This window comes from Symphalangus syndactylus, chromosome 21 (assembly GCF_028878055.3).
Source record: "Symphalangus syndactylus isolate Jambi chromosome 21, NHGRI_mSymSyn1-v2.1_pri, whole genome shotgun sequence".
In the NCBI taxonomy this organism is placed as follows: Eukaryota; Metazoa; Chordata; class Mammalia; order Primates; family Hylobatidae; genus Symphalangus; species Symphalangus syndactylus.
Genome location: NC_072443.2, coordinates 43,079,244 through 43,104,525, shown reverse-complemented (window position 1 = coordinate 43,104,525; position 25,282 = coordinate 43,079,244). Strand labels below are relative to the sequence as shown.

At 43.4% G+C, this 25,282-nt stretch overlaps 2 protein-coding genes across 3 annotated transcripts in view; one reads left to right on the top strand and one right to left on the bottom strand.

Moving 5' to 3' along the window:
• B4GALT4 (beta-1,4-galactosyltransferase 4) overlaps positions 1 to 16,037 on the top strand; it is a 29,382-nt gene extending 13,345 nt beyond the window's left edge. Inside the window, exons 4-8 of one of the 2 annotated variants that reach the window (XM_055259715.2) lie at positions 806 to 1,038; positions 3,564 to 3,751; positions 9,055 to 9,177; positions 11,438 to 11,542; positions 15,108 to 16,037. In XM_055259715.2, the coding sequence (XP_055115690.1) occupies positions 806 to 1,038; positions 3,564 to 3,751; positions 9,055 to 9,177; positions 11,438 to 11,542; positions 15,108 to 15,240 (782 nt within the window). In that variant the 3' untranslated portion in view covers positions 15,241 to 16,037. Of the gene's footprint in view, positions 1 to 805; positions 1,039 to 3,563; positions 3,752 to 9,054; positions 9,178 to 11,437; positions 11,544 to 15,107 lie in introns of those variants that run through there. The other variant, XM_063630655.1, reaches the window with a different exon arrangement.
• Positions 16,038 to 22,600: 6,563 nt separating this feature from the next.
• Positions 22,601 to 25,282, bottom strand: part of UPK1B (uroplakin 1B) — a 29,702-nt gene continuing 27,020 nt past the window's right edge. Inside the window, exon 8 of the mRNA XM_055259773.2 lies at positions 22,601 to 23,811. Within this exon, the coding sequence (XP_055115748.1) occupies positions 23,761 to 23,811 (51 nt within the window). The 3' untranslated portion in view covers positions 22,601 to 23,760. The remainder of the gene's footprint in view (positions 23,812 to 25,282) is intronic.

The following is a 25,282-nucleotide window of genomic DNA, read 5'->3' as shown; positions in this document are numbered from 1 at the left end:
GCATGGCGACTTATGCACAGGGAGGGCCTATGACTGCTTTACTCAGAAGGGGATAGCTCAATTTGCAAGCATCTTGAGATTTTACAGCCTGACCAGTATACGTGGAATTTAGAAACGAACAAATAAAAAAAAACCTGAGCTGTTTCTTCCTGTGGATGGCTTTGGGTTTCATCTGTTTGGATTGCTTCCAGCCACTGAGCAAATGCTGTGCTCGATTGGAAACGTCTGTTGTGGTGGCATAATGGGAGAGTTGTTGCAGTGCCACACATACCTATTACAGCTGGGTTAGGGAGGGAGACTGGTTTCTACTTCTTTTTAGTGCTTTGCTTACAGGGAGTCAGGGTAGTTCCAGAGTTTAGGGAAGGGGTGGGAAGAGTGCCTTGTCCAGGAGCTTGATTCTGTGGAATGCTGTTGATATTTAAGAGATTTTCCCCTCCTCCTGGAATTTGGAGAAGGAAAAGAGGATAGACCAAAGTTGAAGTTACTCTATCTAGCCTTGCCCTTTGCTCTTACCAGGGTTCACCAGGATATTCCCTCTTACAGATGGATCATAGAGCAAGTTGATTACCCAGCCACAAGGAGATGCTTTTATTATATATCCGCCACTTGCTTTTGCAGCCAGTAACCTTTGTGACATGATCCTCTGGCTATCATCATGACTAAATGAGTGTTTAATCATAATAAAAGCTGACATTTGTAGTACTCACTGTGATCTGGGCAGTGTTCTTTCTATGCATATTAGCTCGTGTAAACCTCAATGCTTTTTGAAGTAGCTATTATTGTCTGTGTCCTATGTTCATTGTAGGAGGCCAGAGCAAGCTCATTTTCAAACCAGATCTCACTTTGGAAGAGGTACAGGCAGAAAACCCCAAAGTGTCCAGAGGCCGGTATCGCCCTGAGGAATGTAAAGCTTTACAGAGGGTTGCCATCCTTGTTCCCCACCGGAACAGAGAGAAACACCTGATGTACCTGCTGGAACATCTGCATCCCTTCCTGCAGAGGCAGCAGCTGGATTATGGCATCTACATCATCCACCAGGTGAGCGTGGGGGCAGACCAGAGCCTGCCCTCGACCCTCCTCTCTCTGCCAGACTTGGCCATGTGACCGTTTGTCTGTGTTGGGTGAAAGGAACATCAGACTATCATCAAAAACGAGTTCTCTTACCTCATTTATCCTTGAAAGGAGTAGAGGAAATTCTTGTCTCAGAGTGTGGAGTTATGGGTTCAAGTTCTGGGAAATTTTACTGCCCTTAAAGGAACCTCTGGAGGAAGCCTGCTTTGTGAGCCCTTCCATGTTAGCCAGTGACTGCCCTCAGATTTCCCCGGAGGCTTCCTGGCCCCTTCTGTTTCTTTCTGTGCGTGCTGTGCACTATATGATGAGATTCTGGAATTGTCTGCCATTATTGACCATAGCGACTCAATGGGGATCTAGACAGAGGATTTGAAAGAATATTCTGTATTAGTAGCTGTGGTGCTCTATGGCTGCCACCACATTTCTGCCCTGAACTTTGCCACTATTTATTATGTGAAACATGTTATGTTTGATTTAAACTTTCTGGATTCATTTATTTGGCTTCCAGAAGCACGATTTGGTAGGAGCACAGCATAACTATCGGCTGCTTTTGAAGAGCTTACCTCTGAGGTCAGTGGAGTGGGTGATTAAAGATACCTCTATTTGGCATTAAAGTTTATTGAAAGAAAACTAAGACATCAGTTTAAACATCAGTGTCTAAACTTTTCACAGTTATCCTTGGCCATCCAAGGAGGCCAAGAAGAGGGATAATTCCCCCTCAAATTCTTACAAATTCTAAGAGTGTCAGCAAAATCATGACTACTGTTAGAACTGGTAATATTTCTTTTAGGTAAAACTTTGGACAACTCAGAGGACCAGCTCTGCAGTGTAGACTTGGTGATAAACTGAGGCTCTTGAAAATCAGTGTGCTTATATAGCACACCTATGTCTGTATTTTAGTACTTGGAACAAAATGTTACTATTATACTGTTTTATAGCTATTTTTGTTTTTAAGGTTGTTGGTCATAGGTTTGATTTATTTGATTCTGAGTTCTTGCTCAGGACAGTAACCCACAAGGTATAGTACTATTTTTATGAATAGAAAAACATGTCTGCTTTGGGCCAGGTCTGGTGGCTCATGCCTGTAATCTTAGCACTTTGGGAGGCCAAAGTGGGTGGATCACTTGAGGTTAGGAGTTCGAGACTAGCCTGGCTAGCATAGTGAAACCCTGTCTCTACTAAAAATAAAAAAAATTAGCTGGGTGTGGTGGCACATACCTGTAGTCCCAGCTACCCAGGAGGCTGAGGCAGGAGAATCACTTGAACCCAGGAAGTGGAGGCTGCAGTGAGCTGAGATCACACCACTGCGCTCCAGCCTGGGCAACAGAGCGAGATTCCATCTCAAATTAAAAAAAAAAGGAGAAAAATATGTCTGCTTTGTGTTATTCTTATCAGGAAAACATTGTGGTAACTTCTGAGAAATACTTGTACTTTTATGATAACCACTTAACTGAAATTCATTCTGAAGGAATTTGAACGAAGCAGCCATGAAAAAATTATGTAATTTTTTTATTACAGCTTCAATCATATTACAGGTCAAACTGTGTTCTTTTATTACCCAGCGACGAATCTACCTCCATAAGGCCACTGTGAGGATTAGCCTCCACCAGTAGCATTATAACAGGATTCTCTTACAGGGATTTCTAAGAAACTTTAAAGTAGCTTAGAAATATTCGCAATAACCTTCTCTTTTTATAGGATGAGATTTCTTGATCCTTTCTGGCAAGCTATTAACTAAGTCTCTTAGAAGCTTAGTGTAAATTCATAACAGAGGGTAAGATTGGGATTACCTAGGATTGAACTGTGAAGCAGTAATACTAATTGACATGACTAGTATATAAGAAAGGTTTTGTAGTTTTATACAGAATACGTAAAGGTATTTGTAAATTTTAAGTGAAAATTTTTTTTGTTAACTGGTAAGAATACTTAACATGAGATCTATACTCTTAATACATTTTAAGTGTACAATACATTATTATTGATTATTTGAGTTAGTTGTATTTTAAAGCTGCATTTAAAAAATTTTAAATTGTAAAACACGATGTAAAATTTACCATCTTAACATTTTTTTAACTTTTATTTATTTTTACTGTCTTAACCATTATTGAGTGTACAGTTTAGTAATGTTAAGAATATTTACATGCAATGTATCTATGCATAATTATGCAATATACTGGTTGCATAAATATATGCAGTGTATTTATGAAATCAGTTCCAGAACTTAATCTTGCAAAACTGGAACTCTCTATCATTAAACAGCAAGTCTTCGGATTTCAAGGAATGTTTCTAAGTTCTGGAATATAAGTATGTGTGAAGCACGAAGAAAAAATCAAATGGTCTTTTATTGTCATTGCAGCTTCTCTGTCAGATCTCTATGCCACAAGTATAGTCTTGTGCGTAGAATAATATCACCTCCTGAATCCTAACTAAGAGGGGAACAATATGAAACTTTATCTCAGGAGCTTTTCAAGTTTTAATTTTCATACCTGTAGGCTGGAGGTAAAAAGTTTAATCGAGCCAAACTCTTGAATGTGGGCTATCTAGAAGCTCTCAAGGAAGAAAATTGGGACTGCTTTATATTCCATGACGTGGACCTGGTACCCGAGAATGACTTTAACCTTTACAAGTGTGAGGAGCATCCCAAGCATCTGGTGGTTGGCAGGAACAGCACTGGGTACAGGTAAGGTGGCTCTGCTGAGGGTGGCTTAGGTCGAGAAGCTCAACTATTGTGATCAAGACTGGGTGGAACAAGCATCCAGAGTGTCTTAAGAACATGAGAAATAGAAAAAATGGTCCATGATATATACATCACTTGAAGTGCAAAACAGAAGTTAGAGAATGTAATGAGGAAAAAACCGTACAACTTCGGCAGAGGATCACAAAGACAAGGGGGAAAGCATTGGAGAGAAATATCATCCAAGCATTGCAGGTGGTGACCAGCGTCACCCACAGCGCCCCTGTCGGGGGGCTTTTGCAAGCTTTCCCACACTGGCTAGAATGCAAGTAACTTATTTGTCTATTCCTGACTCCCCCCTCTAGGAGGCAACGAGCTGGTGTCCCTTAGTGAGACCTCTGTCGAGACATCACTTTCCAGACTGTGGCCTCTTTCTAGAGTATGGGGAGAGGTGGGGGAGGGCATGTCCTCTGAGTAGTCTTCTCAGGAGCCAGGGCACCCAGGACAAGTTCATTTCTCTCAAAGCCACTGTGAGAAGTGCCAGATGCCATCATCTGTGTCTTCATTCCCATCCCCTCCACCCCTAAGAAGGGCGTAGCTGTTTTTCAGCCTTATTTGATTCACCAGCTCCTATTCAAGCACAACCAAGGGGAAATAGTGACACAGAATGTTTCTCTGCAAATGAAACACTATATTCCCTCATTTGTGTGCACACTTACCTGTCATCTTTCCCCAAGCCCTGCCGTTCATGGGTGCTCATATCTGTGGCGCTGACTGTGCTGGAGGCCATGAGGCCAGTTTGAATAAGGCAGAGCACCTGCCCTCACAGGGCTCCCTGTTGAGTGTCGGTGTGGGGAGACAGGTAGCTACAGTGGAGTTGCGTTAATTTTGCATTTCTGCAAATACAACTATAAGCACTTGGTAAGGAGGGGAGAGAGGGACAAATGAAGAGAGGAAGAGGAAGGCAGAAGGAGAGAGAGAACTGTGAAACTATCCAATAATGCTGGAGATTCCACCAGTATATACTCTACGTGAGTGTGAAGTGGAAAGTGAGTCTCTTGATACCTCATTTGTTCTGGGCTTCCGTGTTGCTCTCTCACATTGGGCAATTTAAGAGAATTCTTAAGTAACATTGATGTAGGTGACTGCTGCCTCAGGTACTGACTTTAAACCCAGGCCGTGTGTAAGCTGCAGGACATAAACACCTAGAACAAACTGTGGTGGGTGAGAGCACAGTGTCTTTAAGAAACACCTTGAAGGGAAGGGTTTAAAGCTGTTCCCCAGGTAAGGTGGTACCTTAATCTTGTGGAACCAACAAGAGCTTCTCAGCAGAGTTCCAAGACATGCCAGAGAGCACAGCGCAGTTTTGGGGAAAATGCAATAGTTCCCTAGTATTCTAGAAGGAATGTCTACGAGGAGAGGCAAGAACTGAGGCCAGGCAGGGGCCAGATTACACAGGCCTTGTTTAGTCTGATAAAGAGTTTGAATTTGCTGTGGCAGGGGTTGGGGAGCTGTTGACACATGTTACAGCTGGGGAAGGATGGGAGAAAACTTGGTTCAGCGGATTTTGAATGTATCAGATGAAGCAAGGGAAGAGGGGAAAGCTGAGGGGAGAGACGCCACATGTCTGAGTTAGGGCAGGGGCTGTGGATCCAGAGGGCAAGGAGAGAATCCCATGATTTTTCTCTTTGGGGAAACTTGATCTTTGGATCTAATCTTATTATCTAGGGGTTTTGTTTTCTGGTTTCTTTGAGTCACTTCCGCATTGAGGAAAGCAGTGTCATGGCTGGGCAACTTGGTTTTTTCAAAAGCATGTCACTGTCTGTTCACTTATTCTGTAGTAAGATGTCACTATTTACAACACACAACACCTGTACCTTAGACACTTACCATAGATGATAATCTTAAACTTCCCATTGCCCAGATTTTTTTTAAAAATCTGGTTGCACTATTCATTTCTAAGCACTCACAGAGGATTGCTTAAGGACAGGTTTTTTGCTGGGATTCTAGATTTTATCTTTCTATTAAGCTGAACCATAAGAAGGCTGAGCTCTTGGACATTCCTGCCAGGAACTGATTTTCACTCATGCTTTGGTGTCACAGTCGTGGATTTCATCAGATGCCGCTCACTCTGAGAAGCAGCATATGTATGACTCTTGCTGTTTCTAACTTGCCATTCTAACTGGCCAGATGTTTCTTTTATAACTAGGTATCAGAAAGCCTTTGTTGAGTAACTGACTGGTTTTCTTAATATGATTCAGGTAATTGAATGTGTTTCCCCTTTTGATTGAGAGGCTCTGAGCCAAATCCATGACCCTCTTTTAGAAATTGAAAAGAACCTTATTTGCAGATCAGAGTTCTAATGTATTTCCCATCTTAATTTTCTATTCTGATTTAAATGTTTCTAGGGTCCTGGTTTATCATTTATGATTTTCTGTTTTTTGTGTATCATGTAAGCAGCCTCATCTTTTGTGGCTAGAGAGAGGTATGTGTAAGTAATGTAGGTAGGAGTTGCCCTCCTCCTGGACTACTTTTGCTGCTATGGGCAAAGTCCTTGTGGTGGGCAAGTTCATTTCCAGGCAGCTGAATGTCTGCCCCGTGCTAGCAACTGTGTGCCCCAGTGCCACAGAGCTTAAGTCAGCACATGCTTCATCACTGTCACACCAGCCCCATGAGTACAAGCGCAAGAAAGGTTTTCACCTTACACACATGCAGAGGGAAGAAGTTAAAGTAAGTTGCCCCAAGTGTCTCAGACTCTGATGAAGCCAGAAACAAATCTTGTTTCTCACTGCCAGTGGGATCAGTGATGAAGCTCTGGACCAGCCGGTGGCAAATGTTACTGGCAAGAACTCCTTTGGTACCAGCCTCCTTCCTACAAGGATTCTATTGTTATTTTATAACTACGTTTTCCCCACCGTTGGGCCTTACAGTGCTTTAAAAATAAATAAAACTGTTCCAGGGCCATTTAAATACTTATGCTTTTATAGGTAAGAAGAAACACCAAAGGCAAAGATCAGTAAACGCAGAGGTAGTTGCCATCTGACAGGCACCTGAGAAACAGTTCTTTTTTTTTTTTTTTTTTTTTGAGACGGGCTCACTCTGTCGCCCAGGCTGGAGTGCAGTGGCGCGATCTCCGCTCACTGGAACTTCTGCCTCCTGGGTTCAAGGGATTCTCCTGCCTCAGCATCCCGAGTAGCTGGGACTACAGGCACGTGCCACCACGCCTGGCTAATTTTTTGTATTTTTAGTGGAGATGGGGTTTCGCAGTGTTAGCCAGGCTGGTTTCAATCTCCTGACCTCGATCCGTCCGCCTCGGCCTCCCAAAGTGCTGGGATTACAGGCGTGGAGAAACAGTTCTTTAACCCTTCTTGCTGACTTGTCTTCTTCTGCCCCTCCCCACTCCAGCTCACCCCTCTCCAGGTGGTCGTCAGGCAGCCTGTGTCTTTCTCCCTCCTGTGCTTTGCCTCACAGAATTGTGGTCACCAGGAGATTCCCCATTTTTCTGCCTATTTGAATCCTTCCAGTCCCCCACCTCCTGATGTGGTGGCACCTCTCTCCTCAGAACCCTGGTAATGTTCACCTCTTTTGTTCAGTTATAAACTGAGGGCAGGGCTCCCGCATTCACGTGTTTAGCCAGCCGTCTTGCACATGGTGGATATTGGTTTTGATAAGCTACCACATCATTTCCTTGTTCTCATGCTGATTGCTTGTTGGTGTCAGCAGGTTATGCCTGCCTTATTACCACATCCCGATCAGGCAGCTGGTGTTCAGGAAGCTAAGAATCCCTCCCCTCTATAAAATGCATTCTGATAACCATGGTAATGGGACAATGCTATTAGATGTCTTGGTCAGTGATATTTACCTTCTAAGCACTTTATTTCCTTTTTTTTTTGTTATAGGCTGCAAAAATTCAATTTCCCAGAATTTTAAGTTAGGGGCATATAAGTAAATCTGCCTCTCTTATGGGTTAAACAGAGTCTCCAGTCTTTTCTCAGAATGTAGAAAGAAACAACTGAACTACAGATTAGCTTTTGGGATGCCACTTGTTCAATGGCCAGTGTCTACATGTTTGTTGATCTTTCCTTTCAGTTTTTCTTTTTATCTAGAAAATCATAAATATTTTATCAGTCCTGGAAGAGTTTGACCTGAAGTTAAACTTAAAAATCCTTTAGATATTCACATCTTTTTATTTAGTAATATCCAAGTTATTAAGCTACCTTAACTTGGCGTTTCTGAATTGTTGAAATATTATATTTAAGGGATACCTTTATTTCTGAGATTTACAAATTCGTCCACTGATAAGAAGATTCCTATATAACTGGGAGGCTGGGAGGTGCTCTCTGACTTTTACCTCCTGATCTTTCTCCTCTTGCCTCTTTTTCTTTTCGGTATTCCTAGGGTTCCACAGAGCTGAGCCCCTTGGGTCTACCCTTTGTACTCTTCTCACCAACTAGATTGTTGGAGATTTCTCAACCTGTGCCTTCAGGTACTACATGATAACAGCTTATCTCCAAAGCCATATCTGTAGTCGCTCATCTCTTGTGAGCTTGGACCCTGTATCCTTTTGCCTACTGGCAAAGCCCCAGGTGTATCTAAAATTCAGCTTATCTAAAGCATGATTCACTGTCCTTCCTTTCAAAACCTAATTCTTGTTCTGTACAGCCTATTTTCATGAAAAGCACTACCTAGACTCTGTCTGGTTGGCAGGCCAGAAACTTCAGAGGGTGTTGACATGTGTTGGGTTATCCAGGAAACAGACTCTAAGCTGGAGATGCATTTTGAGAAGTGGAGATTTGCATACAGAGTGTGTGCATGCAGTGTGTGTGCAGGAGCTGTCTCCTGCCTTCAACCCTCCCCTGCAAAAGTGAAAGTGAAAAAAAAAAAAAAGGTATATTCATCATGACACGCATTCGTGCTGAACCCGGATGCGGCCTCAGAATCCTTCTTAACCCCAGTGCCCTTGGCAACTGTTACCATTCCTTGGATTGGCACATGAGATGAAATCTTATCAATATCTGATGGTGTGGTTCACATTGACAGGTATCTCTATAGGCCTCTACACACAAATGTCACCATTAACAGCTGGGTGGCACCTTGCTCAGTGAGCAGAGGTGAGCATTTGTCTAGATAGAGGAAAGAAGACAAGACAGGGAAGGCCAGGAGCATTGGGAGGTGGGTGTCAAGCAGGAGAAGCAGCAGTGGGTGGGTGGAAGTACATGGTCTCCCAGGTGTTCCTAGAATGCCAGCCCTGAAATCAGTGACCTTTGGTGCTAATATTCTTACCATTTCTCTCATCTCTTTTGCTCCAGGTTACGTTACAGTGGATATTTTGGGGGTGTTACTGCCCTAAGCAGAGAGCAGTTTTTCAAGGTGAATGGATTCTCTAACAACTACTGGGGATGGGGAGGCGAAGACGATGACCTCAGACTCAGGTGAACAACAGAGAAAGGTCCCCTTCACGGGGCTCTGCGATCAGTGTGGCTCTGGAGATCTGCATTTATATTTATTCCTTTAGATGCCAGTCCAGCAGGTCACTAGGCTGCAGATTTGGGCTTGAAGGGTGCAGGGGGTGGAGGAAAGGTAGGATGGCCCACATCATTCTGTGCCAGTAGCAGTTTACTTCTGGCCTGGGGGCATTTGGGGTCCAGAAGTGTTGGTGGAGGCCTTGTGGACTTGTCAGTGGGGAAGACTTACTGAGACACCAGTGAGTGAGAAACCCCAAACTGCAAGGTGTCTGCTGAACTGCAATTTGGAGACCGGGTTGTTAAGAGCCTTATGCTTTCTGTCAGACCGCAGGGGGACACAGTTCCCAGTGTCCTCTGCAGGGAGTGCCAGCAGCCTCCGGGGAGCTGCACATGTTGAAGCAGGCAAAGAGGTCCTCTCAAGCGTTAGGCAGCCCTGGCAGCCCTGCACACTGTGGGGACTGCAGGTGGCCTGACCCCAGGCCTGACTCTGGGCTGTTGGCATTACCCTCGGTTCTCTTGGACTGTTTTCTGTTCTGAGGGGCTCAAAGGGAATAAGTTTGGCCTCCACCCACAGCTTCTTTCCCTCAACTTGGATTTGGGGGCCAGATAGTTATAGTTATCCCTACCTCCCAGAAATAAGTAATTATTCAAGAGCTTGGGCTGGTATCTTTAGACTTGTAATCACAAGGCCCTTCTGGGTGTCAGGAGGCCCCCTTCCATCCTGCTGTTGCCTCTTGGAAAATAAATTTCTTTCTTTTTTTTTTTTTTTTTGAGACAGAGTCTCGCTCTGTCACCCAGGCTGGAGTGCAGTGATGCGATCTCGACTCACCACAACCTCTGCCTCCTGGGTTCAAGTGATTCTCCAGCCTCAGCCTCCTGAGTAGCTGGGACTACAGGCGTGTGCCGCCGTGTCTGGCTAATTTTTTTGTATTTTTAGTAAAGGCCAGGTTTCACCATATTGGCCAGGCTGGTCTCGAACTCCTGATCTCGGGTGATCTGCCTGCCTTGGCCTCCCGAAGTGTTGGGATTACAGGTGTGAGCCACCGTGCCTGGCTGGAAAGGAAATTTCTAACCCGGGGCTCTGAATTATTAGTTATGTCACTGTCAGAAATTTTTTTGTTGCCTCATGATAAAGAACCCAGGGGCTCCATGCTGCTCTTGTTCCCATGTCTAGGCTGAGAGCCTCTGGAACGTTTCTAGCAGGAGGGAGTGGATTTCCCTGACCAAGGGCTCTACAGAAATGGCCGTAGTGATGGGCAACAGCTATTCACAGCCTATGTGGTCATGGCTTCGGAACTGGACAGAGGGTACCTGCTACATTTCAGGACAAGAGTAGTAAAGGCTAGTGATAAACAATTCCCATTATCTTCCCCAAATCTACTTCACTGGGGTGATTAGTAGAATTTTGCCCTGATCACATATCTTCACTGTCTTCTTTCCTGCTACGCTTCAGCTTCAAAGTAGAGGGGAGCCTCCAATTTTGCTTTCATTTGAAAAGACTATCATGGCCTTCAGAATGGTTTTCGACTAATGTGGTGGATAAACTAAGATGATTTGAATATGAAAGTTGGTTGAGATTTACTGCTTATTTATTCGCCTGTGCAACAGGCACCACCCTTCTTTGTACTTACATAATACATATAATACATTGCAGAGTACAAGCATGTTCCATGCAGATTATATCATTTGAATCCTTGAAATCAACTCCCTATCACCATCGCCATTTTACAGATGAGGGAACTGAGATCTGGAATTGTGAACTGATTTACTGAGGTTGTGAATAACAGAGTCCAGATTTGAACCTAGCATTGTAGCTTTAAAGCTTGTGAACATAAATGGCCATTCCTTTCTTTGTTAAAAGAAGGCAACTCTAAGTAAATTGGGGATCCTAACAGACTTGATTATTCTATTCTTCAGGATGTTTTGAAATAAGTACTTTATCGTTTTTTTTCTTTTTGAAAATGACTAAGTATAAACTAACACATCTCCTTTGTACCCCAGTAATAAATGTTGAATCTCATTCTTTTTTGGGCTTATCGCCTGAAGTTCCACCATTATAAGAAATTGGAAATTTTAGAAGTTTTTCTTTTTTTAATACTCCAATAATCAAGCTGCTTGTGACACTGTGTGTGTGTGTGTGTATAAATTTTCGCAAATGATGCTTTTTATTTGCCTAGTGGTAGATAAATAGGATGGACTTAAAAAAAAATCTCTATTATTTTTCTAGGGTTGAGCTCCATAGAATGAAAATTTCCCGGCCCCTGCCTGAAGTGGGTAAATATACAATGGTCTTCCACACTAGAGACAGAGGCAATGAGGTGAACGTGGAACGGTAAGCCCTGGCTTCACCTGCCTGGCAGGCTACCTCCCTAGTCTGTTCTGTCAGTAAGCACTATGTTGAATTCTATCAGATTTGAGCCAGTTCATTGTGTTAAAAGATTTTTATTAAAGAAATTTTCAAAGAGACACAAAAGGAGGGAAAGTGGTGCACTGAACCCTCACGTCTATAGTTCTCAATTTGTGGCCTCCCTTCTTTCCCTCAGTTTTTTTCCTACCCCACTGGATTTAGAAACGTGTCACAGATGTCATAGCATTTCATGTGTAACTGCTTCAGTATGTATTCTTAAAATATAAGCAGTTTTAAAAAAGGAATCACAATACCATTATCATACCTAGAATAAAATTAACAATATCTTCTTAATGTCATCAAATGTCTAGTCAGTGTTAAGTGCTTTTTTATTTTTAAAACCAGTTGGTCAGATCAGTGTCTAAACAAGGTCCACATTGCATTTGAATGATCTCTTTTAATCTGTAGGTTCCCTCTCCTCTTCTTTATTTGTTCCTTGATATTTATCTGTGGAACAAGCCAGATTAGTTGCCCAATAGAATTCCTTGCATTGTGGATTTTTCCAATTGCATCCTGGTAGTATAACTTAATATGTCCTCCTGACCGCTATTTTCTCATAAACTGGGTGTATTAGTCAGGGTCCTCTAGAGGGACAGAACTAATAGGAGATATATATATATATAAAGGGGAGTTTATTAAGGAGAATTGACTCACACCATCCCAAGGTGAAGTCCACAATAGGCCGCCTGCAGGCTGAGGAACAAGGAAGCCAGTCCGAGTCCCAAAACCTCAAAAGTAGGAAAGCTGACAGTGCAGCCTTCAGTCTGTAGCCAAAGACCCAAGAGCCCCTGGCAAACCACTGGTGTAGGTCCAAGAGTCTGGAAGCTGAAGAACTTGGAGTCTGATGTTCAGGGGCAGGAAGCCCAGGAGAAAGATGAAGGCCAGAAGACTCAGCAAGTCGGCTTCTCCCACCTTCTTCTGCCTGCTTTATTTTAGCCACGCTAGCAGTTGATTAGATGGTGCCCACCCACATGGAGGGTAGATCTGCCCCTCCCAGTCCACTGACTCAAATGTTAATCTCCTTTGGCAACACCCTCACAGACACACCCAGCAACAATACGTCACATCCTTCAATCCAATCAAGTTGACAGTCAATATTAACCATCACACTGGGATTTCTCTGCATTTCTGGAGACTTGAACAGAATCTTATTTATGGGCAAGAATTTTCATCTATGGTGTTGTGTACTTCCTCTAGTGTCACAACAGGAGGATGTAATGTCTGGTTGTGTCGTTTTGTGATGTTAGGATTGATCTATGAGTTTCGATATTGCCAGTCTAATCTATGCATTGTGAGATTCCCCATCAGTTTTTTACCTAATGACTTCAGCAGTCCTTGATGCTTGATTTCTAAATTTATTATTTAATTAAGAGTTGCAAAGTTGTAATATTCTAATTCTGTTGCTCCTTCTGCATTTATTAGATTTTTCTACAAAGTACTTTCCCTTTTCATGTATTTGGGTACCCTGGGGTATAGTTTTTAAAGGAAAGGCAGAATAAAGAGAAAGAGTCAAGCAGTGATGAAAAATTTTTCAGACTAATGACTTAGTGTTTCCTACCATCCTTCAGGATGTAGTTCTTGTACTTTTTGGTACTCATATTGTCTCATCTTTGGCCAATGGGATCTTCTTCAAGCTGGGTCCTGAATCCCAGTAGTCCTCGAGAGCTTGCCTCCCTGTGCTGTGCTGTGATGAGATGTTCTAGGCTCTTCTTATGCTTTTCCTGCCTTGGGAATTGGCCTATTTACCAAGGAATCCTGGCAGATAAGCCAGTTCTTATGAGGCTTTGAAGAATCTATATTTCTTTGTTCTGATTTTTCCCCTTAAATTTTCAAACAGTCTTAAGGGGTTTTAGTGCTTTTGTTATAGTCTACATTTTAAAACAATATTAAAGTGCTTTTAGCCTGATATTAAAGAGTCCTGTTAAAGTTTATTTATTTATTTTTTTTCCGAGGCAGAGTCTTGCTCTCTTACCCAAGCTGGAGTGCAGTGGCGTGAACATGGCTCACTGCAGCCTCGATCTCCCAGGCTCAAGCAATCCTCCAAGCTCAGCCTCCCAAGTAGCTGGGACCACAGGCATGTGTCACCATGCTTGGCTAATTTTTTTTGTAAAGACAGGGTCTCCCTGTGTTGCCAAAGGCTGGTCTCAAACTCCTGGGCTCAAGCAATCCTCCTGCCTCAGCCTCCCAAAGTTCTAGGATTATGGCATGAGCTATGATGCCTGGCCTAAAGTTTATATTTTAAAGCATTATTAAATGGCTTTTCACCCTTTTGGTAGAGTCAACCACTCCAACAAAATAGCTATTTCTATTTTCTGTGTTTTTCTAGTCATTGTCCATAGGTGTAAATTTTTCTCTTTATAGTAAAAAAATTAATTGTCGAGTAGATACAAAAGAGTATTCCTAAATTGTATGAAAAGTATGAAGATTCTTGATGCCATGAACACTGCTGGTATCTCCCACCCCCACTTTGAGTGCATGACCTGTGTGGTCCTCCCTAATTCTGTAGTCTCCTCCTTCGCATCTCCCCTATCCACCTACCCAAGTAACACTTCTCTGAATTTTTGTGATAAGTATTTGTGATAATGATAGTTATTTTGGCTGTTTCTTGGTTTTCTTGTTTTCCCATATGTTTGTATCCCTAAACAAAAGATTGCTTAGTTCTGCATGTTTTTCAACTTTATGTAAATGAAATCACTGCATTTATTCTTCTCCGACTTGATTTAGCTGAACATTGTGCATCTGATCCCCATCCATATTGTCATGGGTAACCAGCATTTATTGTTTTCACTGCTGAGCAAGTAGAACCTATTCAGTTCACTGCCCACTTGTGTTCCCAGACTCCATGGCTCTGGCTACACTAGTGACTTCTTTAAATGCATCCTGCTCTTCTGCATGTTTTTGCCTCTTGCCCAGGGTGGTCTCTCTGCCTACAGTGCTCTTTCCTTCACCTTCTTCACCTGGTGAATTTCTCTCTTTTAGCCTTACTGAAATTTCCCTTCTCCCTGACACCTCACCCGACTTCCTCATGAAGTTAGGTCCCCCTTCATTCATCCTCATCTACATACATTCTAATTTTTTTGGAGGCTCGTGAAAGCTATGTACCCACCTACAGACAAACTTTCCTTATAACATAAGAAGATTCAGAGATCCCCTGAAGCTCAGCCAAGAATCAGTTAGCAGTGGATGGTACATATCCTGTTGTATCTGTGTTCCTTGCACATCCTTCTGTCCTGTAGACTGGGGGCTCACTGACTGGTGTGATACTTTTCATCATGAGTCCCCGGGTTCTCACATGGAGTCGGACACATGAATACATGGCTATCACATTTGTCACCTTCAATGGGGAAAACATTACAAACTTCGTAATAGTAGGAAACACACAGGTACAATAATTTACAAAAATATGTTTGCCACATTTCAGGGCAAGGCAAAATGCGGTGGAGACATACATTAAATTCTTATCATTCACATTTGTTCTTTTTATCTTTAGGATGAAGCTCTTACACCGAGTGTCACGAGTCTGGAGAACAGATGGGTTGAGTAGTTGTTCTTACAAATTAGTATCTGTGGAACACAATCCTTTATATGTCAACATCACAGTGGATTTCTGGTCTGGTGCATGACCCTGGATCTTTTGGTGATGTTTGGAAGAACTGATTCTTTGGTTGCAATAATTTGGCCTAGAGACTTCAAATAGTAGCACACATTAAGAACCTGTTACAGCTCATTGTTAGGCTGAATTTTTCCTTTTTGTATTAGCAGAGCTCCTGGTGACGTGGAGTATAAAACAGTTCTAAGACAGCTTTCTTAGTCATTTTGATCATGAGGGTTAAATATTGTAATATGGATACTTGAAGGACTTTATATAAAAGGATGACTCAAAGGATAAAATGAATGCTATTTGAGGGCTCTGGTTGAAGGAGATTTATTCAAATTTGAAGTAATATATTATGGGATAAAAGGCCACAGGAAATAAGACTGCTGAATGTCTGAGAGAACCAGAGTTGTTCTCGTCCAAGGTAGAAAGGTACGAAGATACACTGTTACTCATTTATCCTGTACAATCGTCTGTGAAGTGGTGGATGTCAGGTGAGAAGGCGGCCACAAAAGAGGGGAGAAAAGGTGACGAATCAAGATGCAGTGAACTTGGGAATGAAGAGGTAGCAGGAGGGCGGAGTGTCGGCTGCAGTGGCAGCAGTAGCTGAGCTGGTTGCAGCTGCTGATAGCCTTCAGGGGAGGCACCTGCCCAGGTATGCCTTCCAGTGATGCCCACCAGAGAACACATTCTCTATTAGTTTTTAAAGAGTTTTTGTAAAATGATTTTGCACAAGTAGGATATGAATTAGCAGTTTACAAGTTTATATATTAATTAATAATAAATATGTCTATCAAATACCTCTGTAGTAAAATGTGAAAAAGCTTTGAGTGTTCCTTCGTGTTTTTTATTGTTCTTTGAGGCCTACAGATGTATTCATTTCAGTATCCATAATTCTAAAGAGCTTAAAAACAGAACAAATGAAACAAAGCCCTCCACTCCCTCTGTCTCCCATCCTTCTGTCCCTCTCTCTTGTTTGTCTCATGTGTGACCTCCTTATGGAACCAGCTCCAATCTCATGATAGACCCATCTGTGTCTCACTCCCTGGGCCTCTCCATGAATGCATTATGCTTATCATGCAAGCCCTAGGGGTTCTCAATCCATCATTATTGTATGACACCTCAACAGTTAAACTTTCACATGAGTGAGTGCCAGCCAGGAAGTTTAAATAATATCTAATCCTTTCCAAGCAGGGAGAGGGAGTAGGAGGTTTTGGTGCTCCTAAGATAAAACAGGAGTTGTCACCACTCAAGTGGGGAAGGAGAATTTGAAAGGACAATACACTTTATAGACATGAAAGGTTTACCTAGGGCTAGCTTGGTTTAGCATTTAACTCAGCACAGGGAGCAAAAGAGCAAAAGTGGTTTTTTTTCTTTTCCTTTTTTTTTTTTTTGCGACAGGGTCTTGCTCTGTCACCCAGGCTGTAGTGCGGAGGTGCAGTCTTGGCTTACTGCAGCCTCCACCCCCCGACTCAAGTGACAAGCCTCCCCCCTCAGCCTCCTGAATAGCTGGGACCACAGGCGCACGCTACCATTCTCAGCTGTTTTTTTGTATCTTTAGTAGAGATGGGGTCTCACCATGTTGCCCAGGCTGGTCTTGAACTCTAGAGCTCAAAATCAATCTGCCCGCCTGGGGTGCCCAAAGCGCTGGGATTACAGGTGTGAGCCACAGTGCCTGGCCGTGTTATTTCTCTACTTAGCAGAGAAATACTCAGGGTTTTCATGTTTTTTGCTCAAACTTTGTAAAGGAGCTTCATTCTTGGGAGATTCGCTAATGGGGCTGTAGTGTATTGAGTAAATCTCTCCCTTACTGTCCTTCTCTTTTCTGTAGAAACTTTCTCTAGAGCTCTGTCCCAATTTGCTTGACTATGACCATATTAACAGATGGTAATTGAGAGGTTGTAGGTCCCTCGCTCATCATGGTTGGGAAGGGCAATGGAAGAGAATGGTGTGTGCAAGGAATTTGAAGATCTGTATTTGAGAACTCAATTTCTTACTCAGTGGAAATGGAATATAGCTGGTACCATGCAGAAATTGTGTTTTTTTGACATCTGCAATTTTTAAATGTTGGAAACCACTGAACGATGGCTTTTACTTTTCTTCAGGTAATTCTTTCAACCAATATAATCTAAAAGTCCCTTAAATGACTTGTTATGAAACTTCTTGAGGTGGAAGATAGTTTTTTAAGACCTTGACACTGCCATTGTGGCACTTTTCCTGCACTGGGGCATCAAAGGCTGTTGACATGGGGCATGAGGCTGCCTGCCCACTCACTGCTGCCTCCCTCCCTGCTCTTGCCTCCCCACTGGGCAGGGGGTTTGGCTTCAAAGGAACTGGCTTCCTCCAGTTCCTGCCTTGTGCATTTTCTTGTAGTTGCCACAAAGAGGCCTACCGTTTTAAATATTGTAGAGACAGCTATGCCTACTATAATTGCTAAGGATTATATGGGGGCAGGCTATTTGGGTATCACAACTACCTAATACAAAGTATGTGTTACTTTGAAGTTTTCATTGATTTTTTTTTTCCTCACCTATACTGGCATTCATTTCTATAGTGCTTTACAGTTCATGGTATCTTTACACACACTTCATTGGTGCCCCTTACTCTTTTTTTTTTTTGAGACAGAGTCTCACTCTGTCACCCAGGCTGGAGTGCAGTGGCGCAATCTCGGCTCACTGCAACCTCCACCTCCCGGGTTCAAGTGATTCTCCTGCCTCAGCCTCCCAAGTAGCTGGGACTACAGGCGTGCCTCACCATGCCCAGCTAATTTTTGTGTTTTTAGTAGAGACGGAGTTTCACCATATTGGCCAGGCTGGTCTTGAATTCCTGACCTCGGGTGCTCCGTCTACCTCTTCCTCCCAAAGTACTGGGACTACAGGCATGAGCCAATGTGCCTGGCCGATGTTTCTGACTCTTGAGGTAAGAGGGCAGATGAGTAAGTAGAGGTCCCAGCCAGGAGGGTGACTTGCCAGGAGTCTTACAGGCAGCAAATGGCAGATTCAGAGCCAAACTCGGGCCTTTTGACTTTCAAGACCATTACATCATATTGCCTTCTTCTTGGCTTCTCTCATTCTTTGTGGTAATTTTCCTGAATGTGTGTCGTTGTCTTAATTCCTACAGAGAGTTAGTATTGTCTGGACCCTGGAAAGTGCATTCCTTTTCTCAGCTGCTCTCAGAACTTTGTCCCCAACTCCCTCCCTAGTTTTTCTGCCCTTACCCCTGTCACTTCCACTCAAGCCCCAATGGATAGATTTCCTGGGAGCCCCAAAATGCTCTGTGAATGGACTTGAGTGAGATAAAAGATATTTTCTCCCAGACTTGAAATTCACTTTCCCCAATCCTATGCCTATATGCAGTCCTTACCAAAAACCATTAACATGTTCTGCAAGATGAAGCATATTCAGGTACATTTCATAAGTTCTTTTTCACCAATCACATTCTATAACTTAAAAAAAACCCTTTATCCTTAGTGCCTTCGATATTTTATGCTATTTCTACCTTCGTTGATTTTTTTGTATATGCACAACCATCTTATACCTGCTGAGAGGGCCTGATCATTCTAAAAATATACACAAGGGAGTGGTTTAGAGGTTCCACCCCTAGGAAGTACACCTGTACAGGTAAAGGCTCCATTGTTCATTGATAATTGTTAAGATTTAAATAAAATTATCAAACCTTGTGTGCCCATGTGTGGAGTGTGTGTGAGATTGTGTGTGTGTGAGAGAGAGAATGAGAGAGAGATGTGGGGGCTTGGAGCAGAGGTTGGTGAAGGGTGGGAAATAATAATAAGTGCTTGCTCTGTATCAGTTTCCCTGATATAACTTCCTGATTGGCATCTCTTATAGGCTGATGCACACTTTATGTATCTTACTGAATCCTCCCAGTCCTGTGTGAGGAGAGACCAGTTTTTCTGAAGCAGGCTCCAAGAAGCTAAGTGACTTGTCAAAGAGCTGGGATTTGGAGCCAAGTGCTTTGATTCCAGAGTTCATGTTCTTGACCACTTCATGGTGATGGATAAATAAATACACCTACACCAGGAAGGAATAAATAAACCTTATTTCCTAGAGGAAATAAGGATTGGAAGACTAACTTGGAGAGTGTCAATGCTCTTCAGCCAAAATCTCCCAGGAACACATTATTGCAGATAATTGGGTTAGAGTTGATCAAAGTGTACAAAATTTCAGTTCGAGGAATAAATTCAAGAGCTCTATTTTGAAAAAAATTGGGATTGTGACTAGTTGCAATCGTTGCAGTGAGTGAGAACACACCATGGGGGATCCATGAAGCAACTCAGTAGAAGGAAGTTAGAATTATTACAGCATTTGGGCTTCGGTTGGGTCATTCGGGGAGGGTCCAAGAAAGGGTTTGCTCTGTTGGATATTATCAGAAAGCAGGGGCAAGTCCATGGTTGTGTATTTCAATAAGTTTTATTTGTAGGGAGGGAGACTAGCAAGAGAGTAAAGCTGTAATTGGGAAGACATAGCAGTCACTAATTTTAGCCAAGAAAGCAGGTGTTTGGTTTTTTTGTGGGTGGCACAGTGACCTTGTTTTTGTCTATGCATAGACAAAATTATGCAGTGGCCTTGGCTTGCCTCATTTTATCATGGTCTCAGAGTGACTCTATGAGGCTGTTACTCTGTGAGATTGTTTATGTCTAACAGGATAATAGTTGAGCCTAGTTGTGAGTGCCTCGCCAGCGTCTGTTGCTCTGTAGTTCTTTTTCAAGAGGAACTCAGGGTAGAAACCACTAGAAAGTAGGGCATGACAGTACCGTTTCTCCAAACTCCAGGATTTGGCTATTTGTGTCTTAACAATGTGGAGTGGGGGTGTGTGCTGGGGGAAGGGTTGGTTGGAGAAGGGTATGGGATCTCTGTGTTTCTTGGCAAAGCTGCCTTTCTCTACAATGCTTCTGGATCCCTTCACGGGGAGCCTTACATTTGAGCCTTACATTTGAGCCTTACAATAGCAAACTCAGTAGTCTACAGCTACCCTCCTTTGGGGTTCTTCTTTGATTCAGTCTCACTTATACAAGCTGAGAAGGATCTAGAAGAGACACTAGAGGAAATACTAGACCCAGAAGGAGAAAGGAAATTGTTCCATCAATAGAAATGAGAAACCAGCTTAGTTTCTAATTCCTCAACCACAACACAGGTTGTCAGTCAGATTGGTGGGGGTGGGGGTGTCAGATTGAGAGGAGATTAGATTTTCAAGTTCACATGACTAGTATTCCTTTCCTTTATGGGTAGCCAGAAAACACCTGATCTTCTGCTTAAAATAGAAGCAGTTCCTGTTTATTCCAGCTGATGTAGAGAAAGAAAAGCTGCAAGGCTGACAAGTAGGGGCAGTGAGCTTTTAAACATTAAATGACAAACTGTTTCCCTGCCAGGAGCCTGTGGAGCAATCTAGGGAGGGAAATGGCCAGCCAAGAGAGCATGATGACCCACCTGGTGTTGCAATCAAGTAAAACTTACGGGAATTAGCCTGACACATTTTTGGTGTTAGGTAGTAATTATTCTTTGCCCACCTGATAAGCAGGTGTTGAAGAGGGAAGTTTCACAAGATAGTTGTGTCTGGGCCTGTCTCACACTCAGCAAGCTGCCAGATCTCTAGAGCCAAGCCGCCTGGCTCCCCTTTGCCTCCCTGGTTTGCTGGGGCTGGGGCTGGGGCTGGGGCTGATGATGGTGCTGAGCCTGGGCCTGCCTGAGCATTGGCTTGGGGCCACTTCCAGTCCCTGGAGCCAGAAGAAAGAGGGGCAAGGCTGGGCCTCCAGGGAAGGTGGAGGGAGATGGGAGCAGGAACTGGGCAGAACAGAAACTGTCCTGAGGTTAAAACAGGAGAGCCCTGTAGAGGGAAGTGCAGGAGTCCTGAATGGCCAGACTCTGCAGGGTGATCCTCAGACCTCTTTTCTGTCTTAGCTGAAAGGTGTGTCCTCCTCAAGTGTTGGAGCCCCAGGACATAGTGGGTGCCTGTGTTTAGGACCTTATTTGGTTTTGGAAGGAGCAGAGCCTGCCCCCATTTATAGCGGACTTTGCACCTTCTATAAAGGAGGAGGCTGAGGCTCCAGGAAGGAAACTAGCTGGAGAGGGGGCAGAGGGCAGTGACTCACTGAAGTCCCTTTCTCTTTTAGTGATTGCTTGGTAAGGAAGTCGGGGGATAAGATTTAAGGAGCAGCAGGTGGGCCATCTTGTCCCACAATGGCTCTTTCACGCTCCCACTGCTGTGCTGGATTCCGCCAACTAGAGATCAACCTCAGTTATCAAGAAAACGTCATAGAGATTGAGAGAGTGGAGTTGAGTTGTCACCCACTCCTTAGTATGAATTGGTTTCCAAAAAGGCCTTCCCCTAACCTAGCTGAGATCCAATCATAAGAAGGGAATTTTGCTACTTGGGAGGCTGAGGCAGGAGAATCGCTTGAACCTGGGAGGCGGAGGTTGCAGTGAGCTGAGATCGTGCCATTGCACTCCAGCCTGAGCAACAAGAGTGAAACTCCGTCTCAAAAAAAAAAGGAATTTTGCATGTTTAGAGAATTTCGGAGCATGAAGCCCTGCAAGGGAAGGCAGGAGTGGGTTTGGGGCAGGAATTGCTCAGGCAGTCGGGAGGTGAGGGCACTGGAAAGCCCAGTGAGTGGTGGAGGCAAAAGGCACCAGAACACATAGGAGAGAGTGTGCGGAGGGAGATGAGAGCACGCCTGTTTCAAAGCTTTGCCCAGAGGAAGCTCATTCCCTCTCCTCCTGTCTTCTAAAGGACCACAGAGAGAACCTTCTCAGCCAAGCACAGGTGTCATTTATCTCGATATCCCATGATCTTCATTCAGGAGAGACAAGGCGGGCCAAGGAGAGGTGAACTGGCTGTGCTGTCAGGACACGGACCTTTGGTTCTCTCTCCTGGGAATCAGGGATCAGGCTCCTGCGCCAGCTTTACAACCGAGGCAAGCCCCCTCCAATCCTCCTTGTCCTTCCCCTACCCCCGCGCTCAGCCTCACTCACAGGTACCTGGTGGGGGCATGGGATGGGGGTGCTGCCTGCGTCTGAGTCAGCTGGGAGCAGGACGCCAAAGTGACAGGTATGTTTTCTTCATGAAGGACACACAGTTCTGCAGTTAGCATTGGCGAGGTTTCCACTGCTTCCAAGTGCAAGAGGAAAATGATTTGAAGAGCATCAGTCTCATCACTGCTTCTGGGGTAAGTGCAGCAGGAGCAAAAACTAAAAGTGAGCGTAGAAGTTCCCACCATTTAACTGTATGGCAGGGTTTGCCAGCATCCAGCAGGAAGCCACACCCTGTGTCTGCAGTTTCTACCTCCTCCACTTTAGTTCCCATGCTTTAGGCTTTTCTGTTGGAAAACTCATTTTGTTAGACTCATATATGACATTGGTAAAAATGAAAGTGAACAGATTTTAAAGCTCTCTTTACTTATAAGACCAGACAAATGTTGAGTTATAAGAATTTCCTTCAGGACCACAAATGGAAACATAGTTCAGATGAGAAATATTTTGACAGTAAACAGAAATCCCTGTAAATCACCCCATTCTATTGGCTGGCTTGCTTCTCTCCAGTTTGAAATGGTCTCAAGCTGAGACTATTCAGGGCAAAGACTGAGTAAATATAAAACAGGCACCTTGTTTGTCCCCAGAAGTCCCCATGCTTTTTTGTTTGTTTGTTTTGAGACAGAGTCTGGCTCTTTCATCTAGGATGGAGTGCAATCTCAGCTCACTGCAACCTCTGTCTCCCAGATTCAAGTGATTCTCCTGCGTCAGCCTCCCAAGTAGCTAGGATTACAGGCACCTGCCATCACGCCTGGCTAATTTTTGTATTTTTGTAGAGATGGGGTTTCACCATGTTGGCCAGGCTGGTCTTGAACTCCTGATCTCAGGTGATCTGCCCGCCTCGGCCTCCCAAAGTGCTGGGATTACAGGCATGAGCCACCACGCCCAGCCCACACTTTTAATTAATGGAGAATTGAGGTTACTAAACAATACTTCAAGGTATGAAAGGAAATTTGAACTACTGTTAAGAATTATTCTGGAGAATAAAAGGATCTGAAGGTGGCATCAAGAGAATCACCCATCTCCATACATGGGAGCTACTCTAGAAACAAATGCAAAAGGTGTATTTCAGTAATCTTTTCCCAACTTCTCTGTTCTCCTGACAAGAGAAGCCTTGGAAAGTTTCTTTTAGATAATAGTGAGAGATACAGGCAGATTGCTAGCCAAATACAGCTCTGGATTACTGTGATAACACAGGTTCCTTCGAATGTATTTATTTTCCCAAATTAAAAATAAGCAGGGATGGAAGTAGTTATTACGCATTTTTCAAATTCTCCTTTCAACAGTCTATATAAATGTTGCAGAATGCTAGACTAGGATGAAAAGTAGGAGTCATGGGAACTGCAGGAGCCTGAGATCCTAAAGGAAGTTCGTACCATCTGACTTGGCAATGTAAGACACACATGTTAGTGTGGGGCACAAACGTGGAATATTAGGAGAGAGCTGGTTCCAGCACCAAATCCAGAGTCACTCGGGGAAGGAGGTATGGTGGCAACACTTTATGCTCAATATTCAATTCTGCTCCAGTAGAACATGGTACCCAGGAGAACCCAAAACTGCAATAGAAAAAAGGAAAAATAAACAAGGGATTGTTTTAGAAACATCTCATTCTTGGAAAAAATGGATGTTAGGTTCATTCAGGCTTAGGTGACAACAGATTTTTTTGTTTGTTTTTATTTCTGCTAAAAAAAAAACCAAAAATGGGATACATGTGCAGAATGTGCAGGTTTGTTACATAGGTGTACGTGTGCCATGGTGGTTTGCTGCACCTATTGACCCATCCTCTAAGTTCCCTTCTCCTCACTCCTCACCCCTCAACAGGCCCTGGTGTGTGTTGTTCCCCTCCCTTTGTCCATGTGTTCTCATTGTTCAACTCCCGCTTGTGAGAGAGAACATGCAGTGTCTGGTTTTCTGTTTCTGTGTTAGTTTGCGGAGGATGATGACTTCCAGCTTCATCCATGTCCCTGCAAAGAACATGATCTCATTCCTTTTTATGGCTGCACAGTATTCCATAGCGTGCATGGACCACATTTTCTTTATCCAGTCTATTGCTGATGGGCATTTGGGTTGGTTCCATGTCTTTGTTAGATATCAGATTTTTAAGAGTAATCTCATTATAAGCAACATCACTGGGCCAGATGTGACACCAAATCCATCCTGCTCCAAAGCATCACTTACTACCTGCCACTCAGAAGCAGCTTCTCTGTTCCCCACATTCTGATCCCAGTTCTCATCCTAGATTCCTTGTCTTCTGGGGTTGCCCTTCTCGTCTGTGCTAAACTCTTTTTGCCATCAAGGCCACTTATCCTCCAATGCCTTCCTGTTTCTAGTATGTACCATAATGGGGTAAGCATTACCTGCTTCTAGTATTAAACTTCTCCCAGGGAACTTCTCTTTTTTCCTAAAATGCTTGTGACCTGGAATGGCTGCCTCTGAAGAATGCCACAGAACTCAAGATATCTGACTTAGGCAAGGGCTGAGTTTTATTTTAGCTTATTTGGGCTCTGTTTTAGATCTGGCACTTACTCCTGAGTAACTTTAGCCAAGTCACTTAAATTTCCTGAGCTTCAGTTTCTACATTTATAAAATAAATATAACATCTCTACCTACCCCAGAGCTAGAGCAGTGAATGAGATAATGAAACAATAACAGGGTCTAATATTTATTAGAATACCTTATTATGCATCAAGCACTGTTCTAAGTATTACCCGTATAACTGAAGTTACTGCTAACAAAACCCTATGGAGAAACGGAGGCACAGAGAAGTAACTTACCCAAGGTCATAGAACTAGTAGGTGGTGGAGCTGGGATTCAAACTCAAGCAGTCAGCTTCAGAGCTTATCTAGTTAATCACTAAGAAAAAGCCCCTTGCAAGCAACAGTGAAATGGGCATGCTTCAGAGCTCTTATTAAGCATAATTCTTGAGAGCCCCACTGAATTTCTCTGCTCCTTGTAAGACGGGAGACTGGCTACCTGCTTAGCTACTGTTGTGGGGATTTAATATTAAAAATATTTGATATGGTACCT